Source organism: Sipha flava, unplaced genomic scaffold, assembly GCF_003268045.1.
Source record: "Sipha flava isolate LNK unplaced genomic scaffold, YSA_version1 37_pilon_pilon, whole genome shotgun sequence".
NCBI lineage: Eukaryota > Metazoa > Arthropoda > Insecta > Hemiptera > Aphididae > Sipha > Sipha flava.
Window position 1 is genome coordinate 1,817,060 of NW_020273087.1, and position 18,517 is coordinate 1,835,576.

The 18,517-nt window shown below is 27.1% G+C and overlaps 1 protein-coding gene across 2 annotated transcripts; it reads right to left on the reverse strand.

Annotated features, from left to right (window-relative positions):
• Positions 1-1,154: 1,154 nt before the first annotated feature.
• On the reverse strand, positions 1,155-18,485 carry LOC112688252 (E3 ubiquitin-protein ligase RBBP6). 2 transcript variants are annotated; one of them, XM_025561358.1, is made up of 18 exons: positions 17,522-18,485; positions 17,207-17,425; positions 15,664-15,751; positions 15,002-15,044; positions 14,868-14,912; positions 11,101-11,189; positions 10,759-10,876; positions 10,552-10,676; positions 10,339-10,493; positions 10,051-10,281; positions 8,733-9,234; positions 8,505-8,671; positions 8,271-8,430; positions 7,974-8,180; positions 7,716-7,886; positions 7,560-7,658; positions 7,347-7,454; positions 1,155-3,770 (listed from the first exon to the last, which is right to left on the reverse strand). In XM_025561358.1, the coding sequence occupies exons 2-18, from the start codon at positions 17,370-17,372 to the stop codon at positions 1,436-1,438; spliced, it is 4,809 nt and encodes a 1,602-aa protein (XP_025417143.1). In that variant the 5' UTR covers positions 17,373-17,425; positions 17,522-18,485; the 3' UTR covers positions 1,155-1,435. The 2 variants fall into 2 exon arrangements, with proteins under 2 accessions (XP_025417143.1, XP_025417142.1); XM_025561357.1 differs by having other exon boundaries at positions 1,156-3,770; positions 7,716-7,907; positions 17,522-18,483.
• Between the last annotated feature and the right edge of the window lie 32 nt (positions 18,486-18,517).

Genomic DNA, 18,517 nt, shown 5'->3' on the forward strand with positions numbered 1-18,517 from the left:
TCCCCCTAGGCTTTTTTTTTAAATGTCACAGAATAATGTTCTTAGTGAGAGAGCGTTAGAAACGTCAAAAAAAAAAAAAAAAATGATTTGTTCGCAAATTTTACGAAAGTTATGCATACGCCACTGAGTCGATAAACCGAATGGTTTTCGGCCATGCATGGCCGGTTTCCGTCAAAAGTGTACACCTTTCCGTTTTACGCCAATTCACTTTTCCACCAAACGAAATAAGTTATTCCGGTATTTTTTTCTTTAAACTTTAATCGTAAACAATGTTTAAAAGCGACTAGGCTGCGTCATAGAATTAACGGTACATCAAATGATAAAAAAAAAACAAGATTAGCAAAATAATCGAGATAGAGTTGGAAAAATACAATAATCAGCGATAAGTTTATCATTGGGTGGAAATCTTACGACGAAAAAATAATTTACATTTGACGAATTTTGTATAAGTTTTTTTTTGTTTACTATTTTTACCTTGTATTCAATTTACGATTTTTTTTTATTCATAAAAACAGTAAAATTATCAGTGATGAGGAGGGGGTGGGGGTACAAATATTTCTCGGGCACCGTGAAAAAGAAACCCGAACTCAAGTGCTATGCGACAGACGATTCCAAGTCCCCGTGAGAGTCGTTAACTCGACCCATCATGGCCGATGTTTTCAACGTTCCGAAAGTCTATCGGAGACCAAAGCATAGCATCCTTCGGATGATTCGATACGGATTTTTCGTAACATTATTACGTTTGCAAATAAATTCAATTATAAGTTTTCGAATTTATAAAAATGTATATTAAATTGAAGAAAAAAAAAGCTTAGTTGCCCGAACAACCGAGACCACGTGATCCTTGTTATTATACGATTATTTAAAATGTATATTTATAATTGTATTATAATTTTAAGAGTAATATTTTTTATAATATTTTTATATTATATATAATTTTAATCGGCGTTAGTACTACGTCATTAATATAATAATTATTATTATACTTTTGAAGTCTTGTAACGACTTTGGTTTACAAATAAAAATGTCCGTTCATTTTTTCTACCTTCAATATATACGGAGGAGATGTAGTATTAACTAATAACGAGCAAAAAAAATTCATGTCTAGTACATTAATTTATTTTAAAATTTCTCACAATTATGTCATCGTCCATATTTATAACAACAATAATAAAAATGGTATATATATACAAATATAAAGAGGTATGTATTGAAATACATACATATAAATGTAATAACGTCATATTACATTCACAATGTGTACACATACATATTCGGACAAACACAAAATTAAAATTAGATGTACTAAACAAGCAGTTTTTATTAAAAAAAAAAAATAAATAAAGAGTAGAAGTAAATCAGTTATAACTTTTTTGTACAATCAATAACCATAAAAATGTAGTATTTGAACATTGGTCGTTGGCTTTTCGCTCTTCTACTTGTGTTTGGACTTCTTCTTTTTTTTTATCGATTTTTTATGTACTTTATGTTTACGCTGCTCCTTTTTCTTCTTTTTCTTATGTCTGTTATTGTTAGCTTCATCCGACTCCGAGGATGAATCCGAATCATCAGAGTCTGAGCTACTGGCCAATTTCTTCTTTTTGACGTGTTTCTTCTTCCGTTTCTTCGTCTTCTTCTTCTTTTTAGACCGAACTGGCGACGAGTCTGACGATGAACTCGAACTGCTGGAACTGCTTGCCGAATCGTCCGATTCTTTGGACAACTTTTTGTCATCGTCATCATCTTCGTGATGTTCTAACGCTATCTCATCATCATATATTTTACGATCAGGTTCAAGGCGACGGTTTTTACGTTCCTTTTTCTCTGGTTCTTTTTCTTTCGGTTTGGGTTTCTTTACGATCACTTCCTCACGTTTTTCTTCTTTTTTCTTTTCCTCTTTTTTATCTTGTCGGACGTCTTTTTTAGATACAACACTCTTTTGTTCTGTCACACGACCATGTTTATCATCCATCTTCGTTACTCTGCCCGTTTCAGATTTCTTTCGCTGATTATCAGATATTTTGTCATCATCGCGCCGAGAAGGCCGATGAACGGAATTGGAGATTCTCTCGTTTTTAGAATTCCGATCTTTTTTCAGCGAATCTCTACGAGTCTTGGACGTGGCTCTGATTTTTCTCGGTAATGGCTCAGGGACAATTAGTGTAGAGTGCACACGGACTGGAGATCGAGATGCCTTTCGCTTTTCATTTCTCGGCTTGTAGTGTTTATCGTCTTTGTCTTCGACTTTTTCACCTAGTCTTTCTTTGGCTGATATTCGTTTGATACCTTCCTTAGATTTTTTATCATCCAATGAATCCGTCGGTATGGTTATTTGTATAGAGTTACCCGATTTTCTAGCTTCTCTCTGTATAGATAATGAATCCAATGAAGCGTCGGATTCCAAATGTTTTTTATCTTTGTTTCTTGAAGTGTAATCGTCTTTTCTAGATGACTTTTCGATACTAGTTTTCGTTTCAGATTTGTCATTAAATCTCCGTTCTCGTTCAAACTTTTTATCTTTAAGATTATCAAGTTTTTTATCTTTCACGTCATTTTTTTTGTCTTTGTCGACATCAAGCTTTTTATCTTTAAAATCTTTGGAGATGTCAGGTTTTTTCTCCTTGAACACTTCTTGTTTTTTATCTTTGATGATTTCTATTTTTTTATCTCTACTTCCCTCAATTTTCTTTTCTTTCCCATTTTCTAATTTCTTCTCTTTGGAAACATCGAACTTCTTTTCCTTTACAATATCAGGTTTTTTATCTTTACCCAAATATTTTTCAGTTTCAATTTTTTTATCTTTAACTACGTCTGGCTTTTTATCTTTAATACTGTCAAACTTATCGGAAACAGTCTTTTTACCTGATACATCTAATGATCTAATTGTTTTTTGGAATATAGCGTTCTCTGCTCGTTTTAATACTTCATTTGTTACAGAAACTTGACTATCGTAGTGGAATTCTGAATTGTCTGGTATGCGGTCTTCTTTTGATTTGCTCGCATCAAATTTATCATCTGAAGTACCAACATCGTCTTCTACTTCCCATTTAGACCGCTCGGGTAGTTCTGCCAAGACTTCGGGTTCTTTGGGTTTTTCTTCAACAGGTTCAACAGCTATAGATTTTGTTTGAGGTTCACTTATCTCAGGACTCTTGTAACTACCCCAACTGGTATCCACTGGTGCACCTTCATCTAAACCTCCATAAAGCTCATCTGTGATATTATCTTTAATTTGAACAGTTTCTTTGATGGCGACAGATTCAAAGGGAGGAGGAGATTCAGAAGTGCCTGGAGCAGCAGGTTCTTGGTTGTCTTGATTAATCTCTTGGACTTCAAGCTTTATTTCTCCTTCGTTACTTTCTTCTTCTTTTTCATCACTTTTTTTGGTATCATCCTTTTCTTTTTTATCTCTACTCTTCTTTTTCTTTTTCTTATCTACATCTGTGTCTTTCTTCTTTTTTCGTTTTCCTTTATCTTTTTTATCCGAATCTTTATGGTTCTTTTCAGGGGATGGTTTATGTTCTTGTCTTAGTTTTTCCACTTTATGGTGTTTAAAGGGCGAATGACTTTTGGACTTCTTCTTCAATTTATCTTCTTCTAATTTCTTTTCTTTTTCTCTTTCTCGAATTTCTTTATCACGGATTTCATCCCAATCACGCACTAAATTTGGATCCATTGCATAATGTGGATCAAACTGAGCGTAATTAGCTGCGTATTCTGTTGGGCGATCAATTCCCACATCATAGTGTCCTTCAAATTGTCCTCGATACCTATTTAAAACAAAACAAAATAAAAGTGATTTTATTAATATAAAATATTAGTAACATTGAGCTAAACACATTTTAATCATTAATGTATAAAACTTCAATTGAAATTTAAGAGCTTAAAATTTTCATATAATATTAAGCCAAGTCTAATGCAGAACTCTGAAAATTATGATTATAAATATTTTAATATTCCCTTAGTATACTAATAAAAGTCCAATACTTAATACGATGACCTTTCTGGAATTTATTTTGGTGTATATATGCAAATGAGCGTTGATAATATGTTTGGTGTTATAGATGTAGAATAATGTTCGAAGTAAAATGCTGCATAATTGTAATAACTTTCATACCTGTAAACTTCTATGATTTTTTAGGCCAATATAAAAATTAACAAAAGTCTTAACTATATTTCTAAATGGCTAGAAAAGCAAAATGTTTATTAGAATTACCTTTTGTCCTAAAATGATTCCATAATTGGCTGGAACATCTGCATTATTTTCATAGGATAAAACGAGTATAAATTGGATAGGAAATGTAAATAAATAAAATAAGGATATTCGATGATGGAAAAAATATTTTCGGTATAAAGTGAATATTTAGTAATCACAAACCAAAAATTTGTATGTTTATCTCAAATTCTACTTTAAACAAAATTGTATTAAAAGTAAGAAATAAAAGGATAACACTTAAACTGAAGAAATACTTTAAAGTGTCCAATGTTAAAAACTTCAATAATATGTATGTATGTAAAATATATACAACAGAATAAAATAAATAAAAATCAATTGAAATTTTATAAATATTAATATAATAATTTTTATTTAATTATATTTAATTAGCAATGGACACTTTAAACTGTCATAACAATGTGTAAGGAAAACAATTTCAGTATCATTGTTTATAATGATAGTTGGTGATATAAAATAAAAAATATTTAGTTACAATTAAATAAATCAATTAATATTAAAAATATAGATTTTTCCATTAATGAGGTAATTACACCCAATATCATTATAAACAGATGTAACCGTTTTAAATTTAATAGTAACACTAAAATATTTAAAAGAAACTATATCTTTAAGTATAATAATTTTTAATACTTTCTTAACTGCCATCTATGCATATAATACAAGAATTGTACAGATAAGATCAATATATCATTATGGAGATTGCTTATAACAGTCATAACATTCAATGTATAGCTTAGAACGAATATAAATCAAAATATTAATTTACCTAATTACAAATTGTAATTTAATTAACATTTATTTTAAATAAGATAATTTTAAATATAACAGTAAAATATATCTATTCAGTAATTAGTACATTTTTTTGATATAATAATTACAACATTGTAATAAAAACACAACTGTATAATTTTTTTAAAATATAAATATTTGGTTAATCAATAATGAAAGGTAAAAATAACAAAAATGAATTGTATTAATTAAAAAACAATATCATTGATTAAATTTATATAAAATTTACTAAAAAAAAAACAACTTAATTTCCAAAGAATCATTTTAACAATCAAAATATCATATTGTCATATTTTATCAAAACAATGAAAAAATTATAAACTAATGATAAAAATGTATACTGTATAATTGAATGTATGATTTCATATTAAATATCATTATGTAGCAAAATATAAATTACAATACATTGTTTTGTATGTTGAAAATAATATAATAACTTTAGCATCCAGTACTTAAATGTTGTTAAGTAATAAGTTTTAATATACATGAGATAACAAAAAAAAAATATTTTTGAGTATATTATTTAGAGCGGTCAATAAAATACAATTTAGTTAAGGAGTCTAATAAATATACTAATTATGTGAAAAATATATTAAATATTTATTAAATAATAATGAAAATAATTGTTATCAGATAACTCCTTATTCAAACAAATGTAATTATTATAACAAAATATCCAATAAACATCATAAAATATAATAAAAAATACATATTTATACGCAAAATAAAGTAGATACTTTTAATAATAAAATAATATTTTTCATTTCACTAAATAAATACAATAAAAACCCTAATAAACATCACAAAATATTTTGTTTATAAAAATTACAGACTTATATATCACAGATTGATAAACAATTATATTAATAGATAAAACTATAAAATATTATTAAAAAAATAAATACTTATAAGTAATCAAAGGGTACATTAATGCCTTCAAATCAATCATAATGTAAATAAAAAAAAAATCATAAAAAACTAAAAAATGAAATAATTCTTATAATTTTACACATTATTATTATTATTACAAATATTATTAATATTAAATAATAGTACAAAAACATTTTATTCTTTGAAAGTAAAACCACAAGTTTAACAAATTAAATAAATGTATCAATACAATAAAATAACAATTTAATAATAACTAAATTATAAAAATATAATATTGAAACTCAGATTAAAGTTTGTTTTAAATTGAATATGTTAAATGTTTGTAATAACTTTTGATTTTTTGTAATCATCGAAAAAAAATATTATATTAAAATTAATAATATATGTCTGTGTATTTTGAAAATGTATTTAATTATTTTATTTTAAGTTATGTGAAATTTTAATCGAGCTGGTTATTTTAATGAACAATTTAAAATAAAGATGAAGTAAAACCTCAATAACTTTAATCTACTACTAAAATGATAAAGAACTTAATATATTTTTAATTTAAAATGTATTGGTTTAAGAACCATTTTGTTTAAAAATGTTATTATTGGTTACTTTTCGGTAGTATGGAAATATTTTTATGCATAATAATAATGACTAGATTTATTTCAAAAGTTATAAATAATTTAATATGATATGAATTTATGATAAATTCATAGTTTTATAATAAAAATTAAAAAACTAATTAAAATGTAATAGGAACTTAATATATTTCGTAAAAATATAATTTGAACATTTCATGTTATTGATTAAAAAAAAATATGCCTTAAATAAATGTAATTGATATATACTCATAATTAAATATATGTCATGACATGTTAAATTTATTTGTATGTACTGTAAAGTAACTACATATAGTTATACAGACATTTATTTGTTTATTTTTATAACAGCATAAATTATTTCACTAACTCTATAATTAATTTTATTAAAAATGTTCAATACAAATTTTAAATGAAAAATGGAATAATAATAATAATAATAATAATAAAAAAAATGTATTTCATAGAATTACTTATCTAATAATTGACTAAACTTTAACAATACAACAAGTATTTATTTGAACTATTTTTAATATTTCATTATTATAATAACAAATATATTAGTATATCACAGTATTTTATCACAGAATTAATAGATTGAATAACACATTTTCGTATACAATTTATAATAAAACGAAATAAATAATAAGTTAAACCTAATTAAATATATATGATAATAACTAGAGATCAGATCATTGAAAACTAATAAAATTATGAATTAAATAAATTCATGATGGTAATAATGACTAACTGGGTTTCCTTCTGGTGGTAATCTACAGTGTTCGAATATGAACTCACTATCGGAACTAGATACTGCAAAAACATTTACAACAAAACTATACCTGTGTGATTGATGGTATGGTTGGGTTCCTTTGTTCCAAGTGCCTCGACCTCGCCAATTGCCTCCTTTAGGCCCAAAATTGTCATCTTCTCTATGATAGTTGCTAAATCTAAAATAAATACATGAATAGTAAGTATAACTATTGAAAACATAAGAAATATTAAATAATTAAAAAATGGCTTTGATGAAGAATATTAAAATGTTTAATAGTTACCTAGCAGGTGAGGAGTAAAAAGTAGGAGATCTTGATCTAAAACGAAGTGATGGTGATATTCGATTTCTGTGAATTGGACTTCGAGATCTTGAACGAGTTCTAAAAATAATTATTTTATATTAAATAACAATAAAATTATTAATTTCTCAAACATACCTCCGATGAAGAGATAATGACCGGGATCTACGTCCTGAAATATCTCGACTTGGACTACGAGTTCTTCTTCTAGTTTTCATTGGCAAACGTTTCACAGGTGATAAACTTTTCTTGCGTTTCCTAACTGGACTACGAGATCGCGTACGACTACGACGTCTTGGAGTTATTGACCTATTACGTGGTAAAGGTGATCTAATAAATAATTGTTAAAAATTAATAATGGAAACTAGTAATAATATGATTATTTTTTTTAATTACCGTGATATTGAACGAGTTCTATGTTTCATGATTCTTGAAGGTGATCGACTAATACTTCGAGAACGTTCTCTAGATCGTGAACGAGACAAGGATCGAGATCTAGATCTAGATATAGAATGACGATTTCTCATATCACGACGCTTATTATCTCGTTCTCGAAGTATTCGCTGAAATACTGCTAATGGATCATCTATAGTTCTTTTATTACTGTAAAAAAAAAAAAAAATGTACAATTAAATATTTTTCAAAGTAAAAAATAAAAAAAATACTTGACACCATTTTAAAATATATTATTACTTTATATAATTTCCACCATTACGGAAATCAGGACGATAACTCGATTCTATTTGTTGTCCACGAGTAGGTCTTCGACTATATCCACGATGGAAACCTCGACTTCTCATATCCATAGGCATGTTATAATGATCATAATTGGACATAGGTGGTGGATAGTAACCTATAAAAACATATTTATTGTATTAATATTAAATTAAAAAGTCAAGGATACATTACATTAAAAATGTATGTTACCTGTAGCATAACCTCCTCTTATCATAGATTGAAGTGTTCCAGTTTGGTTCTCAAATTTATCCATTTGATGATGATGAGTTGATTCAGGTGGATGCATTCCTTCATCTGATGAAGCATTAGCTGGACTACTATTTCTATCTAATCCAGGTGGTGGTGGATTATGAATTCTAATAGTCATAGTTTGATAAATAACTTAACAATAAATGATTATAGAATAGAAAAACTTACGGTTGCATTTGATTGTAAGCAACATCAGGTTGAATCGAAGGAGGCGGATGGGCAAAAGGAGGTGGTGGTATTGAGATATCTGCGGGTCCTAAGGGCAAACAAGTGCGCAAGTGAGGGTGAGGGGGGATAGATAAAGACTGAGAATTATATCGAGAGATATGTGATACACGACTTTCAGTTGATTTTGATGTATGTCGAGTATTTTGGTAAGAATTATTCCCTGGTATATGAACATTAGTATTATTAGGACGACTATTATTGCTTACAGACACTGGTGGGGCTTGGGATTGAACTTGAGATTGACCTTGGGGCTTAAAAGTTGAATGGTTGTGAGATGTAGTATTATTATTATTATTATTGATAGTGCCAATTGCAGAGTAGTTTCGTTGATTTTTATCAATGGGGTCACCAACAGCAGCAATTTTTTGATAAATATCAACTTTAGATACTTGAGTTGAAGAATCAGACGGCAGTGATTGAGCACTAACTGATATAATCATTTCTGAAAGGTAAATTCTAATTGATTTAGCTGTAAATTAATTTGGTGTGGAATAAGAATTTATAGGACCAAAAAGAAAAGGACCTAGGATAAAAAATTGAGTAATATACTTGAGATTCCTTTTGCGAGTAATAACATATAAAATTAACATATGGCTCTGGAAAATACTTTTAAACTAAGAAAAAAAAAGTAAAATATTATCATGAAAAAAAACAACATATATATATAGTTTTTAAATTAAACGAATAGTAGGCACAATCAAAATTTAGGTAACCCAATTATATACTTGTCTTTAAATAAAAATTATTTATTAATGAAGTTTAAATTGTTCAATCACATAACATTTTCATAAAACTGATCAATTCAAAATAACCCATTAACTTTAGTAAGAAATGAATAAATAATAATTATAGTTTCAAAATTAATTAAATTAAAAAATAATTACTTCATTTAAATAGCAATGTTCAATATGATTTCCAACATCCGAAACCGATAGGAACTTCAAGAAGAATTTAAATAGAACTTAGAAAATATGTAAATCAAATATCTTTATAAAATCTGATTTAATTATTTTGGTATAAAAGTAATGTTATAATGTAATGATATTATAATTTCATAAAAAAAAGACCATAATCTTATAAATAAAAATTAATAATCCAATAAATAACTGTCTCTATTGTATTTGGAATAAGATACAGTATTTACAATTTTTATTTATACTTTTACAGCGGAAAATAGCAAGGAAATGATTAAGAATACAAATGATAATGGATAAATAAGTAAAACATATATTAATTTAAACTATCTAATGTAAAATACCTTCTTTTGGTGGTGGATCAATATTTATCTCAGGGATGATTGGCTGATCTTTAATAGGGGATACTTTTACTTTCGCAGCTTCAATACGTTTACTATAACCTGTTTTATCTTTGAATCCATTTACAGCATTCCTTAAATATCTATTTGGTATTAAAGTTTCTGGTGAAATTTCCTTTCCATGGCAGTCTGGACATTCATTTTCCTCTGATTCTAATAGAGCATTTCGAATACCTAGGATTGATACCAATATAAAAATTTAAGTTTAAATTCATAAAATAATAATCTCACATTCATCACAAAATGAAGTCCCACAACATGGCATCATAATTGCATCTGTTAGTAAATCAGAACACAAATTGCACAATAAATCTTCAGGAATTATCACTTTTTCCAATTGGGTTTCTTGTTTTTTTTGTGGTTTCATACTTTGTTTGTATGCTTCCCTAAAGTTATTAAATAATAATTAATATTAAATATATACATAACAGTAAAAATACATACTGATCAATACTAGGAACAGCAAATGTACCCAACCCAGTTAACATTGCTCCAGGTACAGATGGACCATCAACAGGAACTAAAAAACCTCTGGGAATGCCTGTAGCTTTTTTAATATCAACGGGATCCTTCAGAAAAAATATAATTTTATATAAAGATAAGATATAGGAGCTTTTAAGATATTAAAAATAGTTAATTTCATATTTTTACCGAAGTTGTATTATTGTTTGGACAATTTTTAATCCAATGGCCAGGATTATGACACCTATGACAAACATAATTTGGAGGTACCTCACCATACTGGTTGCCTCCTCGAATTTTAACAAAACTGAAATGAAAAAAATAACCTGTACTTAGTTATTAACCTTTTATTTTGTAATAAAAATATTGCATATATTTATCTCCATACATAAATTTAACAAAATAAAATTTTAATATTTACAAACATTACATACAATATGTTATGTGCATAAGAATCAACCACTTATTAAAAAAAAAAAAAAAAAAATTAATTACTTTAATTAACAATTATAATCTCAAAAATGTATTTACTTGGAAGGATCATATTCTTGCGTAGATTGTGCCATCATAGCATTGATTTTTTCTTCTTCGCTAGCATTTGAACCAAGTAAATCTGCACCCTAAAAATTCCAAAGCACTTATGTAAATATATATATATATATATATCGTCATTGACACGAAAAAATCTCTCATGTGCTTAAACCTAATTTTTCAGGAGAGACGAAAAACGTTTTAAAAAATCACAAATCATCAATGATTAATGAAAATACATTTAAAAAACGTAATAAAATATACATTTTTATTCTGAAAAAATTGAAGTAAAAAACTTAATATATATGTATTTATTGAACAAATTGTCAATATTTCATCACATAGGAGGTTATGTTAATCAATCTTTTTTGCCAAACAGTAAATTATTAATGTACTAACCAAACACAATTGCTAACTTTTATAATTTATAACTAATTATAAAATGTAAAACATCACAACAAAAAAAAAACAATAAAAAATAGTTAACCACTTTTTCAGTCCTGGTAATAAAATAAATAACAAATTATATTTACTCAAAATACTTAAAATATACTTTTTAGAATTATAACAAATAAGGTAAAAGTTAAAAATAGTAATGTAATAGTAACCAGTCTTTGGATTTCTTATCATAGTTGAAAAAAAAACATAGTTTCTCACTTTTCTGTTTTATAGGTAAATAATTATAGAAAATTATAATACAAAATATATAATAATAAAAATAGTTATCACTTTTTCAGTCATAAATAACAAAATATTATCATATTTACTTTAAATAGAACTTTATATTTAAGTATATTTATTGAAGTCTTATATTTTATTATTTTTTGGATCTTTAGAATGTGGCAAATTGTCATAAAAAGGGTGATACTCTTTATCTATGACTGGCTTTAATGATTGCAAATCCTTAAATTTTGTATCAGAGATGGGCAATGGTGCATTGTACAAATTTGTTAGTTTTTGAGATTCAATTACTGTTCTTCTAGTTATTTTAACTTTTTTTTGTTCTGGTAATTTTGTCCAACCATCTTCAAACTCAGTTTTGTATAGTATTTCTCTTTCATGAGTGTACTGAATTTTACAAATATCAGTCACAACTGTATCCCCTGTTTTCTTTCTTGGACACAAGGAAGTTAAAGAGCAAACATCATCATAATTTTTAAAAAATGAGTAGTCCAAAACGTTGATTTTATATGGTTGATTATGCCTTGCCAATCTCATTCTACTAATATAATCACCAGGAGAATATATTGGCGATTTAAAGTAGTGCTCCTGAGTAGAATGGACATTGTCAGCTTCCATCATAGTATGACCCTTTGTCAGAAATAACTGTTCAATAGTTATACTTTTAGTTTTAGCCAAGGTACTTAAAGCACATGCCAGTGTTTTATTACGATTTTGGTAATTACAACCATCTGAGATCAAGATAACTTCAGTCACTTCATTTGGAAGTGTGTCAATATACTGAATGATACAACTGGTAAACTCATTGGCACTTACATTACCATTTCCCTCATGCCAGACATATAAAGTAACATCTTTGTCATTGAGTCTGTAGATGATAAAGTTATGCAGTTGTATTTTTTGTTTATAAAACATAGCAGATGCATCTGTTGTTGGGCAAATTAAAACACTTTGTAAATCCATAGTTATTACAACTTTGGTACTTGAAACCGCAGCTTTAAATTTATTTTTTCTTCTCTAGACATAGTTTTTCTGTTTACATGTCTATTATAAACAGTTTTTGAAACAGAACCTAATTTATATCCAACACATATGTCACATTGGTCCTTACGGGGCTGATGGATTTTAATATTTTCTGTGTTTAATGTTTTGCAAAATATAGTAGTATATAATATATAACTATATATATAGTAAAATATATAATATTTTGGTAGCATAGGTTATGTTTTTTTCTTGGCACCATTCTTGAAACACTTTATACATACTAGATAGAGATACAAAGGTAGATTCAACATAGATCTTAGAGGTAGACTGTCTACAATAATGGTTAAGTACTTTAGGAAGTAAATGTAACCATTCTTTTATATGAAGTATATCAATACATTTTTTTAATTTTCTTGATGAGGGAGATGGTTCAGCTTCTATATCAGGTTTTGTAAATTCAGTACTTTTTTTTGTCCATCTTTTGAAACTATCTTCACCAATGTTTAATGTGTTTAAAAAAAATGTCTACATACTTTTAAACATTGTCCATTCAATGTCTGCAACTTTACATCTCGACTATCTGACTTCACATATTTATTTTGTTCATTTATTTTTCTTCTTTTTACTATTGGTCTATTAGTTACCATACCTTGAATAAAACCACGTTTCTCATCCCAAGTCTTCATTTTCCAAAATTTGTTGTACACATCCTGTCAATCATTTTCAGAGAATGCACCACACATAAAGCTTTTAATGCTCTTTGGCCCTTCAAGTGTATGACTACAACTTTCTCCAATTTTTCTTTTATTTCTTGGTTTGTTTTGAAATTTTTTTTATCATTTTGTGAATAGCCTATATATGCTAAATCTGCAACTCTTTTTTTTTTTTTGATTCAATCTTTTGTTTGGCACTTCTTACTATATAACTCACTGAGCTTGAAGATACATCTTGGTTTTCATCATCATTTTTTTCTTCAAATTGTTCATTTTCATCATTTTTTTCATAAAGTTGAGAGTCTAATATTGCTATATCTTTAGTTATTTCACTGCATAAATTGTTTTCAAGTACTTCAAAAGTATCGATAGTATTTATTTTCAAACCAGAACTTTCTTCAACATTTTGAGTATCTAATATAACAATATTATCTACAGTTTGTTCATAAACTAAATTCAACGAATTGTTTTCAAGAATGTTGTCACTCTCTTCTATATTGTTATTTGTTTTATTATTATCTGCAAATTCTATTATAAAGTCATCTATATCTACTCCATTTAACCTGTTTAGGTCCACCCCTATGTCATTTCTTGTGCTTGATCAATTTTCTACATTTTCATTTTTTTTGTGCTTGATGAGTATACAATTTTTTGGTGTGGTATTGGACTTTTTTTCAACCATTCCAACTAATTTTTTTCCACGATTCATAGTGATCAAAAAATGTGCATATTACAATTTATTATAATATAGTACTGCTAATAATCAACAACATAAATTAAGCATAGTAAAATATCTACAATAAAATACACAAATTCATGACAAAATATAATGTTCCTACTCATTTGAGACTTTTTTCATGTAATTATAATGTTCTATTATATTATTATAAAAGTTTACTTACAAAATATTCAAACCTTTTTGTTGGTAAAATGTTGAAAGGCCAACTTCAAAATATTTTACGAATTTTACATACATTATTACATTTTTAATGTAATAATATTATTATCAATTATTGATATTGATATTAATATATTAAATTGTTATTATCATTTATGAACATAGACAAATCTCCCATGTGCATATTTCATACACGACACTACATCTACTATGCATGCCAATATCTCCAATGTAATTTTGACCAAATTTTTAATCACATAGGAGGTATTTTATAAACGATTTATTGTTGGTAACACATAGGAGGAATTGTATATTATTTTTCATTAATTCTATGATGGAGATAGTACATAGGAGTTTTTATCAAAATGACCGCCTATTTTTTCTGAATCCAGGGATACCAATATCTCAAAATTGAAAATTTGGCACATAAGAGGTATTTTCGTATCAACGACGATATATAAAAGTATAATAAAATTAATAAATTACTTTACCTTAAGTTTAATAGAATCTGGTTCATGTGAATCTAAATTTAATATCTATTAAATTAAAAATACAAAATAAATCAATAAATGATATAAGATACAGATAAATTAAACTTTAGAAAAATGAAATACTGAAATCATACCTGTTTTGAAAGAACAAGTTGATTATTTTGTTCAGCTCTTTCCCTAGAAAAAAAATCTTGCTTAATTTAATTTTAATATATATTTACCTACATAATTGATGATTAAATTATTGATTAAAATAAATTAATACACACAACAACCAGTATTTACCAAATAAATTTGTAACAAAATTTTAAGTTACCATATAAATTTCAACCCTTCAAACTTTAATTTTTAAGATATTTTATGTTTATATAAGAAAAAGTTAGTTTACAGTCACAGTTACTTTAAACTGAATAAAAAATAATTTAAAAATACATGCATATTTTAAAATAGAAAAATCGCATTTAATCAAGAGATTCAACTATTGCTAATTATTAAAATCCGAAAAGAAATTCTAAGACTTATGGAGTATACTTGTAGATAAAAATTTAACATTGATTGTATTTTAGAATATTAATAGATTTGAGGTTTTAGGAATTTTAAGAATGAAAACAAGCATGTTTTTAATAATTTCAAACACTAAATTTTTAATAAAGGAAGCTAAAATAATATATTTAACAAAAAAACTCTAGCGTTTAAACTTGAAATAAGATAAGCATTTATATTATGTGAATTGCTAGTCAATTTTATAAATATAAAACTTGAATTTTGCAAACAAATTACAGTAAAATATACATACCATGCTTTTTTTTGTTGGGTTGTAAGTGGTATTCTTGATACAATTAATGATGTATTTTTTGGGATTAACGTTTGGTCATTTGTGTATTCTAAAAATAAAAATAACATGATTTTTATTAGAAAATATTGGTTAGTTATTGAACTGTAAGTTAATTTTCATGTCAAAAAACAGTATTCAATTGTAATATTTTAATGGATTTAAAAATGAATTGTATATATAAATATAATAATTCATAACATAAATTTTTTTGAAAATTTTTATTTCACATATAATAAGTAACTTTTCAAGTTTATCATAGTTTAATTTTATATATTAACCTTAGAAAACTAAATAAATTTAATGACAAAAATATTACAGTAGATCTAAGATTACAAAATATAAGAGGTATTGGCAAGTTGATAAGTAGGGACAGAGTACACAAGTATATATTAATATGGCCATTATAAAATGTTAATATAATATTTTCACAGAATCATTTTAAAACATTTGTGCTAACATTTTTTCTATTTATAAGAAAATTGCAGGAAATTTATTGTTAATTTATGTTTAATAGTAATTAAGACTTTTTCAAAATCTATTTCATAACAATCAATACTATATCCAACAGAAAAATGCAATGAAATGTTTCTCAAACATAAAACACTGTGATAAGCTAATATAGATTTATGTTGGTAGATCAGAACTTGATATCTGTAGAAGAGCATATTAATAATAAATATTGATGATGTAAATAAATGTATTTATTTAATTTACATCAAAAGAAATTGGAAGCAGAATTGGTCAAGCAAAAATTAAATTCCTTAAAATGAAGAAATTACAAAATCAAAAAAAATGAACATAACTACCAAGAAAATGCTAATATAAACAAATGTTTAGATTGTAATATTATGTGGAAGTAAATAAAAAGAAAGAAGAAATAAGTGTTAAAAAATATACAAAGAATAAGTTGGACTGAAAGAAGAAAAAATAAGACAGTTTATGAAAAATGTACCTATCAAGGTACTCTAAAAAGAAGAAAATGGCAAATTATATGGTACACGTAGAGGCATGGGGATGAATTATATAAATTAAGAATTTAAGGGATGATCAATAGAAATAGGATAGACTTAGAATGAAATGCATCAACCAAATAATGAAAGATACAAAAGTTGCTTATTACAGGGAGCTCAAATATATGATGAATGATAGGGAAAGATAGAGAAAACATTTATTAAAAACCAATCGCCTAATTGAAAAAAAAAATCAATACTTATATCATACTAAAGAAATATGAGAACACATTTTAAATTTAACTGTCAAATTAATGTTAATTTCTATTAAAATATTAGATATAAACTAATTCTTAGTGTAGCATCAAAATGGCAAAAAAATATTAATTTATATGATAAAAACTTATAAATAAAATAACATGTAATATGTTAAGTTCAGTATTTATTGTCTAGGAAAAATGAGATATACACACACATAAATACATCAGTCATGACATATATATGACAAAGTAACATACATGAGTACAATCAAGATATTATCTCACTGTTCATACCTTCATTTGTTTGTGCATTGATGACCTGCAGATCGAAATCTGTATTCTTGCCAATCTGTTTCTGATGAAGTATTGCTTTTTTCAGATCCTTGACGGATATGTGAAGACCGTCAAAGGTGATCGTGTCGTACGAGATTGCCGACTTGAACTTGTAATGGACCGACATGGTCGATTGTAGCGCGTGTGTTCAAGCCTTCAGTGTCGGGTTTTCAAAAGCATCTGCGAAGAACGCGTTCACCGAATCAACACGGTGACGAGGACAGTTATTATTATCATGAACGATAAGAACGTCGTCGACAATAACAATCAACTCACCTATAGGTGAAAAGCCGATTGACAGTGGACGCCGATGCGGAGCAGCTCCCGGTTTGTCTCAATCGGCCGGCCGGGTTGAAGGGTTTGACGACGTGCGAAGTCCGTTGGCGATCAGACGACGTGTATCCAGGCCGTAAAGCTATCATGGGAAAATATCTAGAGAAACAAGTGACATATTTACGTAGACAAACGATAGTAAAAATTCAGTCGGTAAATATGAAGAAAAAAAAAAAGATAATCAAAAAAAAAAAAAAATCATGTAAACAACATGAACGGAATATTTTCGTATGGTTGTGACACGTGACAGTGACGCCAATGCGATGTCACAGTGAGAGCAACGTAATATCGCGGAAAGCGTTTCAAACGAGAAAGTTAACTATGCAAGTATTCGTAACTAAGCGAGTGTACAACAGAAAGATTATCCGCAAGCGGCAGTGAAACAGGCATAAAAATATAACTATGCACAATTTACGCAAATAATAAACGATTATAAACAACCGTTTCCTTAACGATTTGTTTGTTACGGTAAATTTGCGGTACAAATGTGTTAAAATATTCCGCGCCTTTTAAAGCTACACGTGTAGTAAACTGCGATAAAACCTTACGAAAGCCATTTTTGACGACGTTATTTGTTGTTAATGCCGATTGGATATTACAGTTGATGATATTTTAAACAGTTTGAAGGAATTCCAAACATTCGGATCCAATAAACAGTAGTCGTTTGTAAACGAATAAAGACAAAGTTGTACACCATAAATTATCGCGAATGAATTTGAAGTTTACAATTCGTTACATGCGGTTTATTTACGGCATCTCAATTTTCAATAGGAATACGTTAAATTTTCCTTTAGTTGGTAATATATCCCGAATCAAATTAAGCATTATCAAGCTTATCATTTTTTGGTAGATCTGAATGATATTAAATCCCTCATGTACTAAGCATGAAGCATAAAAGTTTACTTTTATTATATTTTATACATTTTCATATTTTTTAAA